The 19,504-nt window shown below is 39.6% G+C and overlaps 2 protein-coding genes across 4 annotated transcripts in view; one reads left to right on the forward strand and one right to left on the reverse strand.

The window, feature by feature from the left end:
• slc33a2 (solute carrier family 33 member 2) overlaps positions 1–17,921 on the reverse strand; it is a 43,792-nt gene extending 25,871 nt beyond the window's left edge. Inside the window, exons 1-3 of one of the 2 annotated variants that reach the window (XM_087253499.1) lie at positions 17,856–17,921; positions 13,097–13,829; positions 7,162–7,883 (exon numbers count right to left, since the gene is read on the reverse strand). In XM_087253499.1, coding sequence (XP_087109625.1) covers positions 7,816–7,883; positions 13,097–13,787 — 759 coding nt within the window. In that variant the 5' untranslated portion in view covers positions 13,788–13,829; positions 17,856–17,921 and the 3' untranslated portion in view covers positions 7,162–7,815. Of the gene's footprint in view, positions 1–7,161; positions 7,884–13,096; positions 13,830–17,855 lie in introns of those variants that run through there. The other variant, XM_087253498.1, reaches the window with a different exon arrangement.
• On the forward strand, positions 1,017–4,431 carry LOC147843979 (uncharacterized). Of its 2 annotated transcripts, XM_087253497.2 has the most exons (3): positions 1,017–1,924; positions 2,033–2,801; positions 3,012–3,644. In XM_087253497.2, exons 1-3 carry the CDS (start codon positions 1,835–1,837, stop codon positions 3,584–3,586), a joined length of 1,434 nt encoding a protein of 477 aa, XP_087109623.1. In that variant the 5' UTR covers positions 1,017–1,834; the 3' UTR covers positions 3,587–3,644. The 2 variants fall into 2 exon arrangements, with proteins under 2 accessions (XP_087109623.1, XP_087109622.1); XM_087253496.2 differs by having other exon boundaries at positions 2,033–4,431.
• Positions 17,922–19,504: the final 1,583 nt, after the last annotated feature.

Below are 19,504 nucleotides of genomic sequence, written 5' to 3' on the forward strand. Positions count from 1 at the left end.
TTACTCATCAAACCTGTTTAAGTTTCTTTCTTCTGTAAAAGAGGATATTTTGAAAAAATGCTTAAAACCACTAACATTAGCCAGCTGTGTCTCATTTCAGAGGCTGCATACTCTGAAGGATGTAGACTTTAAAGGCCGAACCGAGCCAATTTAGGCAATTTTCACAGAGCTATCGTAACAGCTGCCATTAATAAGCAGTAATAAAAATTGTAATAACTTTTTTACAAAGTGATTTCAAAACTTACGTTAAGTAATCTAAACAAGGTTTACAAATGCTGGAAATATATTCCTTTGTTCCATACATGTACACATGAAAATGTAAACTGTCTATAAAATCACTTTTTGTAAGACATTTCATACTCTTTGTTTTTAACGTGTTTAGAGGCGTCACGGTGCTGCAGTGGGTAACACGCCTCACAGCAAGAAGGTTGCTTGCTCGAGCCTCGGCTGGGTCACTTGGCATTTCTGTGTGGAGTTTGCATGTTGGCGTGGGTTTCCTCTGGGTGGTCCGGTTTCCCCCACAAGCCCAAAGACATGTGGTATAGGTGAATTGAATAAACAAAATAGTCCGTACTGTAGGTGTGTGAATGAGTATTGATGATGGATGTTTCCCAGTGATGAGTTACAGCTGGAAAGGAATCCACTGCGTAAAACATATGCTGGATAAGTTGGCAGTTCATTCCGCTGTGGCAACCCCAGATTAATAAAGGGACTAAGCCGGAAAGAAAATGAATGTATGAATGAATGAACATGTTTAGACATTCAAGTAAAATAACTTTATTCATACATTTAATCTAGACTTATCTTTTAAAAATGTCCTGCCGTTATCAGCGTGCAATGAATCTTCTAAAGTTCGAGGCCGCAAAGGATCCAGCAGTTGTGTCCTTCATCTGGGAAACTAAGGAAGCATTTTGAGGCTGAATTTGAAGGAGCCTTTGAATTTTTAAAACAATGTGACAGCCTTTATCGGGACGTGATGACACAGCACCCTTCGAATTGCATCCAAAGGAGGATGCTGTCAGGGTTCTGCCACTTTAGTCTTGTAAATTCTTGTTTTGGTGGCAGAGCTCTGACACTACTCCATGTCTGGTCCTGTTTCTGTCTGTGTGTGCGCGCGCCGTCGTGGGTGTACGCAGAGTGCGCGCTGCCACTTGATGTGGCCGCGCGCGCTCTGCGTCCCTCAGACGCGCGCGCTCTTGTACTAGTGTTTGTGTTTGTTCTGTCAGCAGCGCGCTGCTTTATTCTCGGCGCCTCCGTCTAGTTGGTTTCAGTTTTGGTTGGCGCTGAGATGAAGCATGCGCGTTGCTTATGTGTGAGCGCACGGTAAGGTGTTAATCTATCGTGTGCTCGTGTCTTGCGTCTCTTGTCAAAGCACGTGGCTTGGTGTTTACATTGTGGTCACGTGCTTTTGTCGTGTGCTTCAGTGTTGCGTTATGTGAGCGCATGGCTTGTATTGTCTCTCTGTGTCATGCGCTCTCCCGTCTATTGTCTAGTCCCACCCTCCTTGTTTACTCATTATTAGTTTGTCATGTTCACCTGTGTGTCAATTTACTTTTTGCTTTATAATCCCCCTCATGTTTTCAGTCATTTGCCTGTTCGTCGTCGTTATTTCCATGTCGTGTGCTATCCAGTCCTGTTTGTCCTGTCAGCCCATCCAAGTTTGTTTGAGTGTTTGTTTTATAGTTATGTTTTTCCCCCTCGGGGTGGTTTTTGTTCTAATTTTGTTTTATTTTTATTATCAATAAATCATCCTGTTTGCACTTGAGTCCTCGCTCCCTCATCCTTCCTGAACCCTGACAGTACGAACAGGCCAAACAGAGGACTCAGCAACAGGATGAGCATATTTATCCTTCCACCCACCACAGCAGAGGAGAGACAGAGGCGCCTTCAGGGGCTGGTGTCGGCCCGCCAGCAAGGTCTGGAGGTAAAAAGCTTTGCCCAGTTTTTTTGGACTTATGCTAGGGGGCTTGAGTTTGATGACGCCACTCTGAAGGAAGCTTTTAATCTCTGTCTCGAAGAACCCCTGCCACAGTGGGAGATGGATCAGCTTGGGGTGTTGGACTTCTGGGGCTTCTCACTTTATCTCCACCACCGCAAGGATTGGCAGATCCTCACACCACCTCCAGCTGATTGTGGCAAATACTCCACCCCTCCTTCCTCTACGAGTGCAGCTCATGACCTCCCTCTGACTCGGTCGAGTAAACGGAGGCTGCAGAGAAAGAGGGCTGCCCAAACTGCTGCATCAGCCCCTGAGCGCCCTCCAGTGTCGGCTCCAGCCCCTGAGCGCCCTCCAGTGTCGGCTCCAGCCCCTGAGCGCCCTCCAGTGTCGGCTCCAGCCCCTGAGCGCCCTCCAGTGTCGGCTCCAGCCCCTGAGCGCCCTCCAGTGTCGGCTCCAGCCCCTGAGCGCCCTCCAGTGTCGGCTCCAGCCCCTGAGCGCCCTCCAGTGTCGGCTCCAGCCCCTGAGCGCCCTCCAGTGTCGGCTCCAGCCCCTGAGCGCCCTCCAGTGTCGGCTCCAGCCCCTGAGCGCCCTCCAGTGTCGGCTCCAGCCCCTGAGCGCCCTCCAGTGTCGGCTCCAGCCCCTGAGCGCAGCTCAGTGCCGGTCCCAGTCCGGCTCCTTGCCCTGCCGGCGCCACCCAGACGTCTTGCCCTGCCGGCTTCAGCCCGGCTCCTTGCCCTGCCGGCGCCACCCAGACGTCTTGCCCAGCCGGCCCCAGCCCGGCTCCTTGCCCTGCCGGCACCACCCAGACGTCTTGCCCAGCTGGCTCCAGCCCGGCACCTTGCCCTGCCGGCACCTACCAGACGTCTAGCCCTGCCGGCCCCAGCCCGGCTCCTTGCCCTGCCGGCACCTACCAGACGTCTAGCCCTGCCGGCCCCAGCCCGGCTCCTTGCCCTGCCGGCACCACCCAGACGTCTTGCCCAGCCAGCTCCAGCCTGGCACCTTGCCCTGCCGGCACTTACCAGACGTCTTTCCCTGCCGGCACCTACCAGACGTCTAGCCCTGCCGGCCCCAGCCCGGCTCCTTGCCCTGCCGGAACCTACCAGACGTCTAGCCCTGCCAGCCCCAGCCCGGCTCCTTGCCCTGCCGGCCCCAACCAGACGTCTTGCCCTGCCGGCCCCAGCCCGGCTCTTTTCCCTGCCGGCCCCAACCAGACGTCTTGCCCTGCCGGCCCCAGCCCGGCTCCTTGCCCCGCCGGCTCCCCTCTGGTCTTCAGCCCCGCCGGCTTTAGTTAAGTCGCCTCTAGACCAGCCGGCTCCCCACAGGCCTTCATCCCAGCCGGCTCCCCACAGGCCTTCATCCCAGCCGGCCCCCCACAGACCTCTGGTCTTGTTTACCCTCATAGACCCTCCCTGGGTCGTCCCTCCTGCTCCTCCCTGGTGTTCCTTTCCTCCACCCTGGACGGACCCACCGGCTCCACCCTGGTTCCCTGCTGGGGCTCCTGACCCACTGGACCCACCCTGGACTGATCCTCCCTTGTCTTGCCCTCCCATCCCTCCCTTGTTTGTCGTTTTGGGTCTGGCTTGGCTTCCCTCCCTCCCCCCCTTCATGTCGTCTTGCCTGTTCACCTCCCTGTCTTGTGTCTGTTGATGTTGCCTGTTTTGTTGTCTTGTAGTGTTTCTTGTCTGTCTTGTACCTTGTTGGATGTTCCCTTTAGGGACGCCAGGTGGCGTCCCTTTTGGGGGGGGGGCTAGTGTCAGGGTTCTGCCACTTTAGTCTTGTAAATTCTTGTTTTGGTGGCAGAGCTCTGACACTACTCCATGTCTGGTCCTGTTTCTGTCTGTGTGTGCGCGCGCCGTCGTGGGTGTACGCAGAGTGCGCGCTGCCACTTGATGTGGCCGCGCGCGCTCTGCGTCCCTCAGACGCGCGCGCTCTTGTACTAGTGTTTGTTCTGTCAGCAGCGCGCTGCTTTATTCTCGGCGCCTCCGTCTAGTTGGTTTCAGTTTTGGTTGGCGCTGAGATGAAGCATGCGCGTTGCTTATGTGTGAGCGCACGGTAAGGTGTTAATCTATCGTGTGCTCGTGTCTTGCGTCTCTTGTCAAAGCACGTGGCTTGGTGTTTACATTGTGGTCACGTGCTTTTGTGTGTGCTTCAGTGTTGCGTTATGTGAGCGCATGGCTTGTATTGTCTCTCTGTGTCATGCGCTCTCCCGTCTATTGTCTAGTCCCACCCTCCTTGTTTACTCATTATTAGTTTGTCATGTTCACCTGTGTGTCAATTTACTTTTTGCTTTATAATCCCCCTCATGTTTTCAGTCATTTGCCTGTTCGTCGTCGTTATTTCCATGTCGTGTGCTATCCAGTCCTGTTTGTCCTGTCAGCCCATCCAAGTTTGTTTGAGTGTTTGTTTTATAGTTATGTTTTTCCCCCTCGGGGTGGTTTTTGTTCTAATTTTGTTTTATTTTTATTATCAATAAATCATCCTGTTTGCACTTGAGTCCTCGCTCCCTCATCCTTCCTGAACCCTGACAGATGCAGCCTCTAAAATGCGACACAGCTATTGACATTCATAGTATTTGCTTTTCTTCTTAAAAAAAAAAAAAACTCACAATGGTTTGAAACCACTTGAGAAAGAGTAAATAGTGAGTAAATGTTCATTTTGGGGTGAACTATCCCTTTACGGTAAATTTAACTTGTTAACGGATAATCCAGTAAGTGATAACCTGAGCAGAGGCCATGTTTTTCGCACTTTACTCCATAAAGGATCAGTTGCCTTCATTGCCTTCCAGTCTTTTTATTATTTTCTGATAGTTAGTCACTTAAACTCAGACAAATGTGACAAAAACAAAAGCTGCTATTGAAATGGTTGCCGTTACACTGCGACGAGTCCTGTGTCGCTGCATGATAGCGGGAGCACGGAGGCCTCGGTAACCCGCCGCCGTGTATTATTTAACGGCATTGTCATTATTTATGGAGTCTGCCTTCAGTTCGACAGCGAGACAGCCCGCTGACTGACAGCTCTGAGACCGCCGTCAAACAGAAACTGCGCTTCCGGGGTCCCCGGGATGAAACCGGTGAGAAACAAAAACAGAAAATCAAATCAAAAATCAGACGCTTCTGCCGGAGTTCTGCTACGGTCGCTGACAGCACCACGTGAGCTCTTTGACGTCGCTTTCTTTGTGGGGGATTGAGTCTGACAGTAGAACTAAATTTGTAAAGGGTGTTGTAAAGTCTGTAATGTGGTGGCAACAATGAACAATGGGACTCGTTTTTCACATTCAGCACATCTTTTCTTCATATTAAGCAGCTATGCAACCCAGGTCCGATGCGTTCAAGCAATAAGGTTGCAGTTTTACATAAGGATAAAACATACAGTATAGCCTGCATGCCAAGCACATTTAGTAATGACACCAAACATTAAAAATTATTTGTTAGCTTATATATTGTTTTCGTTTTAAATGTCAAAACAGCCAGTTATAGTTCATTTTTGTTTGTATGAAAAATGCTACATTTGGTTCCTGCATAACCTTAATTGACAGTTTTATTTGAAGTAATATAGCATCAGTCATTCCCATACACAGCTATGGGAACCACTTGAAAATTCTGTTTTCCTGGATAAACTGGACTTATTAAGTGAGTTTTATTAGTAAAAGGTAATATTCATTCATTTTCCTTCTGCTTAGTCCATTTTTTCATCATGGGTCACCACAGCGGAATGAACCACCAACATATCCAGCGTATGTTTTACACAGCGGATGCCCTTCCAGCTGTAACTAACATGGGAAAAACATCCATACATTCATTCACACACATACACAACGGCCACAGTGGAATGAACCGCCAACTTATCCAGCATATGTTTTAGACAGCGGATGCTCTTTTAGCTGCAACCCAGTAGGAAACATCCATACACACTCATTCACACACATAAACTACGGCCAATTTCATTCACTCATTCATTTTTCTTCTGGTTAGTCCCTTTATTCATCAGGGGTCGCCACAGCGGAATGAACCGCCAACTTGTCCAGCATATGTTTTACACAGTGAATGTCCTTCCAGTTGTAACCCAGTAGGCTACTAAGGTTTTCTAATAGAGAAATTAAATGTCATCAGAAGATTGCAGAAAATAACAAAAATTACATTTGCTCAAAACAAAATAAAATCTAGAGAAACTGAGAATTTCAAGTGGTTTCCTAATTTTTACATTTCTGTAAAGAACATCTTTCTTACATCTTATAAAAATACTATTAATCTGCCCTAAAACAGCACAATTCAAATTTAAAAGTGAATCTGAGAGAGGCATTGCAGTAGAAATAGTGTGCATACTGTCAACGTGGTAGTTTAAATGTATACAAAACGGCGAGGAAGATCATTTCTATGTGAGCTCTAGACATGCGCTTCAGCGTTTTGCCTCAGTCTTTTTTCTCCTACGCTGCTTCAAACTAATTATTTTTTAAGCAGGGATTGAAAACAAACAACAAGGCTGCTTATTTATGTCTATAAATAATCTCAGAGCAACAATTGTCCATTTCACATGGGATTTCATTAGACATCCACAAAAACACAGTGGAGAAAAGCAGAAGAGGGGAGGCACTGGGAGGAGAAAGGGAGAGCGATAGAAAAAAGAGAGAGAGAGAGATACTGTATTAGTTTGACTCTGTAAACTATGATAGATAGATAATGATAGATAATGGGGAACAGACTGAAAATTGGACAACAGATTAAGGATGACATGGATTCTTTATGACAGAAAATAAAGAAAGAAATGTGCCACAATATGTGGTGATTGAACTAACCTGATAAAAGGTCTGAAGTTTCTGCCATATTCTAAAACCGAAATCTGAAAAGCTATTCAACCCCTATTATTGACTATCAACTTGTGTATGGACTTCATTCATTCACCTTCGCCTTAGTCCCTTATTTATCAGGGGTCGGCACAGCGGAATATATCAACTATTCAGGCATATGATTTACGCAATGGATAAATACACTACGGACACTTTTGTTTACCCAATTCATGTATAGCGCATATCTTGTGGAGGAAACCAAAGCACCTTGAGGAAACCCACTTGAGCATGGGGAGAACATGCAAACTAGAAATGCCAACTGGCCCAGTGTATGGACTTATGTTACTTTTGTTATTATTATTGCATTACAGCCTTTTTTAATTGTGTTTTTGTCCAAACCATGACCATATCAGCTAAAACTAAAAAAAATGAATGAAATACGTGTATGAATGAAATATGCAATTGAAAAAAGAACAACAGTGTGAATGCCATCAAGGTTGAAAAATCGAAGGTTGAATTCGTCCAATTAGTGTATTATATGACACTGTAGTTCCAATTGTGTTTGATAAAACTCTGTTCAGATATAAGAGCTGAGTAAGTTCTTCCAAACGCTATAGTACTTAAATTGTCTAGTATGATCACACAAAAAAGCAGGTATTTGTCAGTAGTTCTAGGAACTGTGAATAATTTCTTATGATGCTAAAGCTTGTATATAAGCACTAGCAACCAGAGAGGTCCCCAAAAACTACATTTTCTCTTGTAAAACTTTACAATAGTTCCTAGATCATATTGTGCAAATGCAAAATGCAGGCACCAGCAGCTGAGGAACTATATAGGAATTGTTCCACTGTATGTTACGATGCAGTTTGGTTCAGTACAGCTCACTTTTGTGGGCTAATCTAGCACCACTTGTTTAGTATCACTTTGGATGAGATTCCAAATGAGTCATACCGTTATTATAACGTGATGTACTGTATACACACTGCTGATCACTGACTGGTGAAAATAGCCACTAGCAGTATCATTGGATTTGTAACATGATACAATACACCCACTTTATTTAAATATCAACAGCCACTGCTGTATTGTTGCTTCACACGACTTCCTCTGGTTGGTTCCAGACATTCCTCTCATTGGTAGCCAAAGAACAAGACGATGGACCTAAATGAAAAAGTATTTCAGGACTTTAAGTGGTACAATGAAAACCAAAGCAAACCACAATGTGTCAAACCATACCGTACCATACTGCACAGTGGAAAAGCTACTATAAAAGCAATGTTAAAGTGATATGAGAATGCAATTTAATCATACACAGCTTTAACTAATGTGGCTCAGTGGTTAGCACTATCACCTCGCAGCAAGAAGGTTGCTGGTTCGAGTCATTTAGCAATTCTGTGTGGAGTTTGCATGTTCTCACCATGCTTGTATGTATTCACCCCTATAGGTGAATTGGGTAAACAAAATTGGCCTTAGTGTATGAGTGTGTGGGAATACAAGAGTGTATGGGTGTTTCCCAGTACTGAGTTGCGGCTACAAGGGCATCCGCTGCATAAAACTCAATTCAATTCATCTTTACTTCTATTGCTTTTTACAAAGTAGATTGTCTCAAATCAGCTCAACATAGAAGTTCTGTAATTTAAAACTGTCAGTCCAGTTTTCAGAGCCAAAGTACAGTTTAATTCAGTTCACTTGTGGTTTAATTTTCACTGCTGCAAGTCCAAACACTCAAGAGCAAATCCATCGATGCACAGCTCCACAAGTCCTAAACCAAGCAAGCCAGAGGCGACATATGCCAGAACAGTTGGCGGTTCATTCCGCTGTGGCGACCCCTGAAAAATATGGGACTAAGCCAAAGGAATATGATTAGATGCTTTTCAACTGGTGAACAACTTCAAAAGCCAAAGAGTGTGTGGTGCTGACTAAAACCAGCACCCTGATACATCTCAAAGTCCCCAGAGTCTTCAGCATGAGAACAGCCTGAGGAACCTGGGCCCCTCCTAGTTCATGTACTGTAGATCACTGTGCCGTGTGTATCTGCATCTGCGTGTACATGAGCAAGTCACACAACTCCATTGTAAACGTTCCTCAACCAACAACAAGCCCAGCACTAATTCTCAACGGACCGCTGAGGTTGGAATACGCAAAGGTCTATTCTGGGACACAATGACATAATTGTTCGAATGAAACAAAAGTACGGAGAACTATCACTTGCACCATTCGTTATGAGAATGTGAGCAAAGATATGATGGCATGGATTGGGAACAGAGATGCTTCCTATTCAAAGACGTAAGCTCACGTATCTAAACAGAATGCATCTTAATGCTCACACCCTAATTACACAATGGTCCAGACAATGGGAAAACAATGTAGGTCAGCTTAAAGACACTGCATACTTTACTCATCTTCGTTCGGAATTCTGTCTTTTCTCCATCACATGTTCTCATCATACCCCATGGCCCCCTGCACTCCACCATCTCTCTTTCTCTCTCTTATAGCTGACCATGTGGTGGGTGTTCATTAATTCATCCCCCCTGCAGTCCTCTGCGTTCCCTCTGGAAAATATTTGCCTCCTGCTCGCGTCACCCCTCCATCCCCCATGCGCCCCTTCTTTCCCTGGCTCCTGCTGTGCGGGACAGAGGGAGGGTAGCATCAGGCGATAGACGTGTGTGTTATGTGTATATAGTTAGAGAAGAGAGTGAGAGAGTGAGAGAGAGAGAGAAAGAGAGAGAGAGATAGAGACAGTGCAAAAGTGGCTTTCTAGTCCCATACAGATCCCAACTTTAACCCCCACAAGTGCACTCCCGCCTCCAGCTGGACTCTTCCCAGGGAAGCTCCACGTCTGGTTCAATCACAGCCCCCTCCATCCCACCACTGTCCCCCCAGTCACCCTTTATCAAAGCTTGGACTGAGACTATACGTAACACACTGTGGTTACAATCTGTGAGTCAAAAGTGGAAAGACTAGAAGATAAGCAACATAACGTGGTTCATTTGTGAAACATTCTTTTGAAATCAATTCAACTATGTAAATGTTAAAACAACAGCAAACTATGTCATTTACATTATTAAAAAACTTTAAAGGATATTGAGATGCATTTAAATATATTTATTTGTTGTTGCTGTTGATGTTGTCTTCATTGTTTTTGCTGTGAATTCACAGTATGTTTCATATAAAAAGTGAAACATGAAACTAAACTTAATTTAAGAAGTGTACATTTGTTTCCACTGGTTGTATTTCATTTGAAAAATGTTTAAAAATGACAAAGAAATCTGGATTTGCAAAAAGGGGAAGATTTTTTGAACACACTTTAAAATGAAAGTTGTTCAAAATTAGTAAACCGGTTTAGTGTCATACGGAGAGCTGTTTAGTAGTGCTCATAATCATGATCATGGGGAGAAACCTTATAAGACAGATTAAGAGGGGGGCTGCCGCTTGTCCTGTCTGCTGGAGCTCATCCGATTACAGTGCCACCTCTCTCACTTTGCCAAAGACGACACATACTCATATGCACAAACACACAAGCATGCCATACAAAGCTCGGTTCACAGATGAAATGATTTGAAATTACTCACAAATGAAGTGACACAAACAATACACATTTATGTAAACAGTGCAGCAAAAAAAAACTGAATTTAGTTTTCAATGAAAACAGCACAGACACAAAGACACTCTAATCTGGCCATAATCCCCTTCTGGTGCCAAACACCACATTCGGTTCATTGAAAGTGATTCATAAGTTGTTATTTATGTCTATATCTTGATTTTAATCATGGCACAGAAGGTTGGCTCATCATGGATACAATTTTAAAGGTAAATAAAAGATTTCAATATTAGTTTCAGGTACAGACGTACTGAAGAACAAGATGTGCTAACTCGTTATCGCTTTCTGATGTTTAGCAGCTTCTAAAACATTGGGAATACTGTGACAGTAAGCATGGAAAAAGAGCAATACTGCCATCTTGTGGCAAAACAGCACATTACCTAAACTAAAACTAAGATCTAAAAATATCCACAACCTGGGGAGCGTTTCCCAAACAACATAACTCGCGGCTGAACTATCATAGTACGATGCATCGTTTGGAAAAAGAATCCAATATTGGTTTCGGTAAAAACATACACTCGTTTTCAATATTAATTAAAATATATGTAAATGGAACATTTAGGCCTTGTGTTTTCTTAACAAATATTGAGAACATTAAATTTTCTGTTCTAAAACATAAAAACACTTACAAAAGCTAACACATATTCTAATATCATATATAAATCATATAAATAAATAAATAATGAGGCTAAGAAATGAAATTTTATATTTAGAATTTATTAGGAAATTTTAAAAATCCTACTTTAATAATAATATTAATGATGATTATCATTATTAAGCAGGATATTGTTTATTTATTTTGTATTTTTTGAAAATTCTACTTATACAATTTGACCACAGCAGAAAGTTCTAACCAACAATCTCATGTCATATACAGTACAGATACTTAATAAATAACCTACTATAAATTTAAAGCAATAACGTATGCTATTTGCTCTGGAGACGTAACATAAATTCCACTTTTAAATAATAGGTCACCTTTAGTTTTCATCATGACCCATAGCTGTGTTCAAAATAACATCAAGGTTTTTAAAGTGCACTGCGAAGGGAACGCAGTTGTAAACTTGAAGATCGCTAAAACTGAACTGTAAAAATACTTTGAAAGCAAATTACAACTATGAGAGATGACTTTAATGCCTTTTATTAAACAGCTCTAAGCGTACAAGTTTGCGACGCAGTTTGCGAATGTTCGTTGACACAATGGATTTAGGAAATGGCAAGTCAACAAACTATGTTTGTAACAACGGAACTTGCGACCTTAGTTGGCTAACAATAGTTTTCAGAAAGGCATACCTGATCATTTTCTTTTACAGAATTACAAAAGGAAATTAGTTTTTTCAAAAATAAATAATGTTTTGTCCATCTCACTGTTCTGAAAGAGTGTATAGCATATTAGAAAATGTAGCAAATGCAAGTTTACAAAAAATGTATGTTTCAAAACATTTTCTGATAATAAAATATGGCCAAATATTCAACTAAATATTTTTGTTAAAGTCCAACCACAAAGTTATTCTGAACTGAACTTAATAAAATATATAAAGGTATAAATAAGTTAAAAAAACTGATGTTTTAATGTATATATTGTTGTTCCATATTACACTGAATGAGAGAAAAAAATCATTAGATTAGAATCAGATTTTCTTTTTTGATTATACAAAAGACTGCACAGGACAAAAATGTAAAGATGTATTACACTTTTACAGCTGTGATGCTTAAAGTGAAGATAAATGAGTGTTTATGCAAGTGATCACTAAGAGACCAACTAAAAGACATCTCACTTTCTCTTGATTTATCATTTGAGTGTAAGTTAAATATTTTAATGTTTGTTTATAGTATAAAGGTTTTTTATCAGAAAAAGTATGTATATAAAGATATTTATAGTATTTGCTTCTTGTTTTTTTTTTTTTTTTGTAGTTGCAATCTTACATTATCTCCTTATAGTATAGTGTAAATAGTATAGTGAAGATGTGTGTATGTGTATGTAACTAAGAGATGGTCACATTCTCTCTTTTGATTATTCTGTTGATCTATACTATTTTATTGTATTTCGTTTTCTGAAAATGCATGTACAGTTAAAGTCAGATTTATTACCCCCCCCCAACCCCCCCCCCCCCAATTATTAGCCCCCTGTTTATTTTTCCCCCCAATTTGTTTAACAGAGCCTCTTTCAACACATTTCTAAACATAATAGTTTTAATAACTCATTTCTAATAACTGATTTATTTTATCTTTGCCCAGATGACAGTACATAATGTTTGACTAGATATTTTTCAAGACACTGTTATTCAGCTTAAAGTGACATTTAAAGGCTTAAGGATAATTAGGTTAACTAGGCAAGTTAAGTTAATTAGGCAAGTTATTGTATAACGATGGTTTGTTCTGTAGACTATCGAAAAAATTAATTTATTTATTCTAGCCAAAATAAAACAAATAAGACTTTCTCCAGAAGAAAAAAATATTATCAGACATACTGTGAAAATGTCTTTGCTCTGTTAAACATAATTTGGGCCATATTTAAAAAAGATATAAAAATCAAAGGGGGGCTAATAATTCTGACTTCACCTGTATATAAACAACTACTTTGTCTCTATAATCTCAAATATTTAGTTCCCGATTTCTGTTGTGGTTGCAATTTGAAATGTTTCTCTTTGAAAATAGTGTAAATCTGATGCACAATTACAAACCAGTAGGCATGTGTCAAATTATTCACCAAAATAGAAATGCCATCATCTCCAAAATCTCAATTGATGTTAAATTATATCAAACATCTTACCCAACTTGTACGTGAGGACATAGAACATCGTCCATGTTGTTCCTGGCACCGATAACAGCTTCCTCCACACCTTCCAGGGCTGCATGAGATCCTTTGACCCTCTCCGTCCTTCTCCCTGTCCCCGCGCCGGCTCTCCATCCAACACCGGGGCTCCCCAAACGAACAGAGCGACACCACCGTAAACACAGGCCAGCAGAGCAAACATCCATCCCCAGCCTGCAACATCAATCACAGCCAGGAGCCCCCCTCCAGCAAACACAGACCCGGCTTTATAGCCCACCACCTGCACCGTGTTGCCCAGACCAAGCTCTCCCTGACCTCGGAGCAGCCGAACTGCAGCTCCGTCTGCCGCTATGTCCTGTACAGATGCCAGCACATTCATTGCAAGCAAAGAGCCTGCGACACTCATGTACTGAACATCGGGTGTGATGGTGGCACTTAACAAACAGGTCATGGCCAAACCCGCCACTGTGCCCACCAACCAGCAGCGTTTGGTGCCTGTCCGGTCCACCAGAGGGGCCCAGAGGACCTTGAGCACCCAGGGGAAGTAGAGGATTTTGGTGAGGCTGATGCGGGTGAGAGAGTGACCAGCACCACGCAGGTAAACCGGGAGCAGGGACGACTGCAGGCCATAGGGAATGCCCTGGATGAAGTACAGCAGACCCAGGAACACCAGCTTGTCGTTCATCATGGAGAAAGGCTGGTTTGGGGAGCCTCAGCTCATGGCTGTACTCTGTAATAGACATGAATTGATTGAGTGATATGGATTTGGAAAGTAGGGTTGGGTGATTAGTCGAAAAAGAAATCGAAATCGACATTCAGAACCTATAATTAATCAAATTTTTCCAGATCAAGTTTTTAAATTACTTTCCCTACCTCCTGTGGAGTCATGTGACCCTGCTCTGTTAAGGCTGATTTATACTTCTGCGTTGAATACACTGGTAGAGTCTGGCGCAGCTTTCGTGCGATCACATACACCACCTCTTAAAAAAACTACACGTTACACGTTTGTACTACATTGACGATAATTAGTAGCTGCGCCAGAGCTGCATTGAAGCGGCATTTTTTTATGGCAATAAAATGATTATTTCCATTAAATTATTTGTTTATAGAAGATGCAAGAAATGCAATGTTTAAAATATTATTTACATGATATACAGGTTATTTTATTTAGAAGAGATGCTGTTTATTTTCTACTTTTAACATGAAAAACATTGAAAATAATTTTTTTTTTCAAAAAGTGCAAGTTATTTATTTTCGCTGTTTTATAAGAAAAAAAGTGACTGTTCGTTTGAGGCAATGTGTGTTTTATTTTCAGTTGTTCAACACTGATGGTCAATAAATTGTCATAGATAGTAGATAGTGTGTGTTTCCTTCAACTATTTTAAAATTAAGTAATGCACCGTTCATTCTAAAATCTCTGATTTGTAATATGTGAGTATACTTACTGTACAAAATTTGTCAGTAAACTATAAGGGCAGAAAAAAAAAATATATGAATTTAGGGCTGGGTGATAAAATCAGTATCGATATTTATTGACCGAACACCATTGTCAATATCGATTAAAAAAATCTGGTATGAAGCGCTATAGTTTTATTAAAAATATGGCTGCTGAGAGCGTGCCTTGGAAACAGTGCCAATAAGCTTAGGGTATAAGTTTGTCATTTACAATGGAGGCACACAAAGCCTGATGGAAGCAAGGTGCACATGTTGTGCAAGTGGCGCACATGTGACTTTTTAGCTTTTTTAGCGTAGTGGGTAATGTAGTCATTCAACTTCACAATTTGTAACGTTGCAGTATGTATTTGAATAATGATGGTCAGTTCCTTTACTTGAAAACTCAGATTTGATTATCATAATTTGTTTAGTTTACAGAGATTGAGGTTCACTGTAAAGTTATTATTCACAACTTACATGTGTTGATTTACTTTAAAGATTGCTTTATTTGTTCAGTAAACGCATTACTATTGCACACACTTTGCAACATTTTATTTATCAAGTTTCAGAGTCTCTTTAACACTTATGTTTATTTTAGTATCAAAATTTCATTATCATTTTTTTTGGCCCTAAATGATATAATCATTCATTATTCGTAATCGAATTAAAATGTTCAATTAATCGAGATTTTGATTTTGATTTTAGGTCAAAAGCACCCAGGCCTATTGAAAAGTTACCTCCATATTGACCTTATAATAAAGCTGCATCATACTGAGAAAATGGGTGACGTGATATTGTTGATGAGCGTTGCGATTATGATATTTCTTACAAAATAACTTGCAAAAATGCTATTATATCAGTTTTTTTTTATTATATAGTGATCATATTAAAATAAAGCTCAGAAAAATATATCTTTTTGAGCTAAATAAATAAATAAAAACTATGTAAAAGTGCAAACCTTTAGATTTGAAAACACAAATGACTGAAAGTCCAGCAGAAATTGTTTTTTTTTATTGGCTGTTGGCATTTTCCTCTTGTCCTCCTGCATTAGTTTGTAGAGATGTATGGATGAAGATAGTAAGGTTCCATCTGATTTGATAAACAAACTTTCCATGCAGCACACAAATGACTGGCCAATAAAATGAATTTAATTTATTGTACTTTTCAAAATTCATGTTGATGGCTTATTAAGGGTTTTTAGAGATCTTTTTTTCCACTCCAACATAAAAAAACTGAGAACAGATAAAAACAAATGACTTTTTACCATTGCTGTAAGGAACAAAAAAGCTGTATAAACCAGAATGAGATATGAACAATGAGATATGAACAAAACTCCACTGTAAAACATTATGAATATATTGTAAAAGGGGATATTATTAGCCCTCCAGTGAAATTTTTATTAGTTTTTAAATATTTCCCAAGTGATGTTTAAGAAAGCACAGATTTTTCCCACAGTATTTCCTATAATTTCTTCTCTTTTTCTGGAGAAAGTATTATTTATTTCAGATTAGCTAAAACAAAAAAAGAAAAAACAATGTTTAAGTTTAATATTATTACCTCCGCAGCTCCGCTTAAGATATATATTTGGGTTTTTTTGTTTTGTTTTTTGATTGGATACAGAACAAACCGCTGTTATTCAATAACTTCAAATAACTAATAATAATAATTATCTAATTAATAATCTTATCTTATTAATAATCTATTCAATAACTAAAAAACCTTAAGCTCCACCCCCTGGCGCCTAAACCACAGCACAAGAAGTTAGGCCAGAGGAGAAATGGTCATTCCCAACTAAGGCAGGTTTCTCTCAAGGTTTTTTTTTTCCATCACTTCTTCAATTAATGAAGTTCCTCGCCAAATGGCTTGCTTGGTTTGAGACTTGTGGAGCTGTGCATCGATGGATTTTCTCTTCAGTGTTTGGACTTTCAGCAGTGGAAATTAAGCCATACTGAACTGAACTAAAGTGAACTTCAACTCTGAAAACTGGACTGACACAGTTTCAATTTACTAGAACTTCTCAATCTACATTGTAAAAGCGCTATAGAAATAAAGACGAATGAATGAATGAAAATATTAAATACTGTTATCAAGCAAAGACAAATCAAATTAGTTCATGTAAATTTGTTATTTATTATGTTTAAAATGTGTTGGGGTAAAATCTTCCCCATCTTAAACATCCCTTCGGAAATGTTTGAAAAAGAATTAGAAAATTAGAGGAGAATCATTTTGACTTCAACTGTATAAATTAAACTGGAAGGTTTGATGGAGTTTAAGTCGAATAATACTAACAACATTAATGTATGGTAACTGACATCACCAGAACAGACACATACAGTGCTCGCATATATAAGTACACCACCCAGACAAATCTCCCATTTAAATTAGTATTTTCTATAGGATGCTTTACAATTTTATATTTGTGTATATACATTTGTTTAGTCAGTACTGAAGCCAAATCTGGAGCTAATCTAAAAAAATATCTTACAATATGGTTCACAATTAGTAGCCCAAATGTATATGTTATAGAAATATATATATTTTTTTTAATTCAAAAATAGCAAAAAATCACGAGAAACAAAATATAAATACAATTTTGTTGAAATGTTTGATGAAATTTGTAACAGGAAATTTTTTTTTAATATTTTGCATGGATTAAAATGTATTATCTTTCCATTTTGATAGATGTTCTGTGACTAAAATATTGTTTTAATACATATATATGTTTAATAAATCTGTTTGTATGCACCAATATACCATATTCACTGAGAAATGGATAATTTTGAAAATATTCATTTTCATAATGGAGTGTATTAATTTATGCTGAGTACTGTACGAGTAATAAAATAAGCATCTATTTTTTATACGTGTTTTAGACGTCTCTTTAATGTCTGAATGTGTCATGCAAAAATAGACCAAAGCTGACTTGTTCTTGTTTAAAACAATGGTTTTGTCTGCAATAACACACACACACACACACACACACACACACACATACACATACACAGTGGTTCATTCATTTCACTTGTCATTCATTCATAACATAATATCACAGGTGGATATTTATGAAATAACTAATGAAACGATGACATCCTTAATAATATCATTCAAAGTCTTTTTTAAGCATTCTGAAAGCTGCTAGAAACTCAAGATAATAATAATACTCATTAAAGCACAAGAACGATTTCATTCTGTCATAAACATTCCATTACTGTCAACAACATATGTTCTAGTTTGAAAGAGTCTTTTCTAGGACAGCAAACAATTAAAACTGTATATGTTAGAATTAACAAAGTACATAAATTAAGTAGCGCAAATGACTTACTGTATTTACATGTAAATATCCTTCACCCGCGGTGCTCGATGCAGCATAACCTCTATTTTCTAACTCGGTACTTCCGCGGGAGCGCGTGACGTCATATACTCCTTCAACAAATCAACTTGCAGCTCTATTGACAGTGTTCACAGCCAACAAATCAACAGCGCCCCCAGTCAATAAAACTGTACTGCAACCAAAAGCTAAAATGAGAAAGACGAGGTTCCTGTTTACATGACATAACACTATGATGTACTTTTTTTCTCAAGTGTTCAGTGAGCAAGGAATGCTAAGATGTCGCATTTGTGCAATTTCACGCAAATGCCAAATCTGCAATAGAAAAAAACAAGTTTTTACATAAATAGTAAATCCGTTTATGCATTTTATTGTGTAAGAAAGTATTGAGTGCTTACTCAGAACTGTCTCTGTCATTGTTTGCAATTCTATTTGATTCACCAAAGTAACATAAGTGGCAATTTCACATCTGTCACATTCATAAAGCCTTTTCCTCAATGCAAACATTTTAAATCAAATCAAATTAATATTTTTTTTGTTCTATAGCAAACCGACTCTTATCCTTTTGATGGGCACTGTCTCTTTTGGCCTGTGCAGTTCAATTCATAGAGTTTCTACACAGTAGGCTATGTTGCATACTGTAAACTCACAAACTTTTTTGGTCATATCCATCCATATTTTCCTCATTTAAAATATAAAAAATGTTTACAGATGGATGTTTTTTGATCCCATAACTCTGTGGTAGTAGTTTTAGAAAACGAAAAGAGATATTTTAATATAATGTTAAAATATACTTTCTTTGTGATTTTTTTTTCTTGAGTTTATACTGCAAAATCCGAAATGCTCATATAGTCAAAATCTCTTTCCTTGCATTCCTACTGTTCCAGCCCAACATGTTTATGTAATAGAAGAGCTTGTACTAATACACACCTTTTTGTTTACTGTCAGTACGTGATGTACCCTACTTCCCTCATTTAACTGAAAGGCTCAATTGGGCATGAATTAGTAAGTGGAAAAAATGTGTTTGTCTAATAAGACACACATACTGTACACTCTCAGAAATAAAGGTAGGTGAGCTGTCACTGGGGTGGTACATTTTCAAGAGGTACACATTTGTACTTAAAGGGTCCGTTTTTGTACCTCAAAAGCATATATTAGTACTAAACATTTTAAGAGGAACATTTTTGTACTACTAATATGTATCCTTGAGGTATTAATATGGAGCTTGAAAATCTAAAAACTTTTAAAAAACATATCTCAAATTTGTCAAGTCATTCCTACTTTATGTATATACATAAATCTAAGTGTTGTTCTTTTAATTGTGCAACACTTTTCAAAAAGTATCTAAAATAAATTTGACTGGTGAGAAATTCTCCAGCAAATTTGGGACAAGAAACAAAACGATTAATAATGATTGGATACGCTTTAAATTACAAGTCTGTAAATATCATAAGAGTAAAAAGTAGAAATACTTTTCCATGGAGGTATGTTTATAAACCCTGTTAAAGAGCATTTATTACATATATTTTCTTGCATCTCACATTATGAAGACATTCAAAATTTACAGACACACACACACACACATTCTGGCATCACAGAGGCGCAGTGGTAGCATGATCGCCTCACAGCAAGATGGTTGCTGG

The sequence above is a fragment of the Danio rerio genome, chromosome 5 (assembly GCF_052040795.2).
Source record: "Danio rerio strain M-AB ecotype USA chromosome 5, GRCz13ab, whole genome shotgun sequence".
Lineage (NCBI taxonomy): Eukaryota > Metazoa > Chordata > Actinopteri > Cypriniformes > Danionidae > Danio > Danio rerio.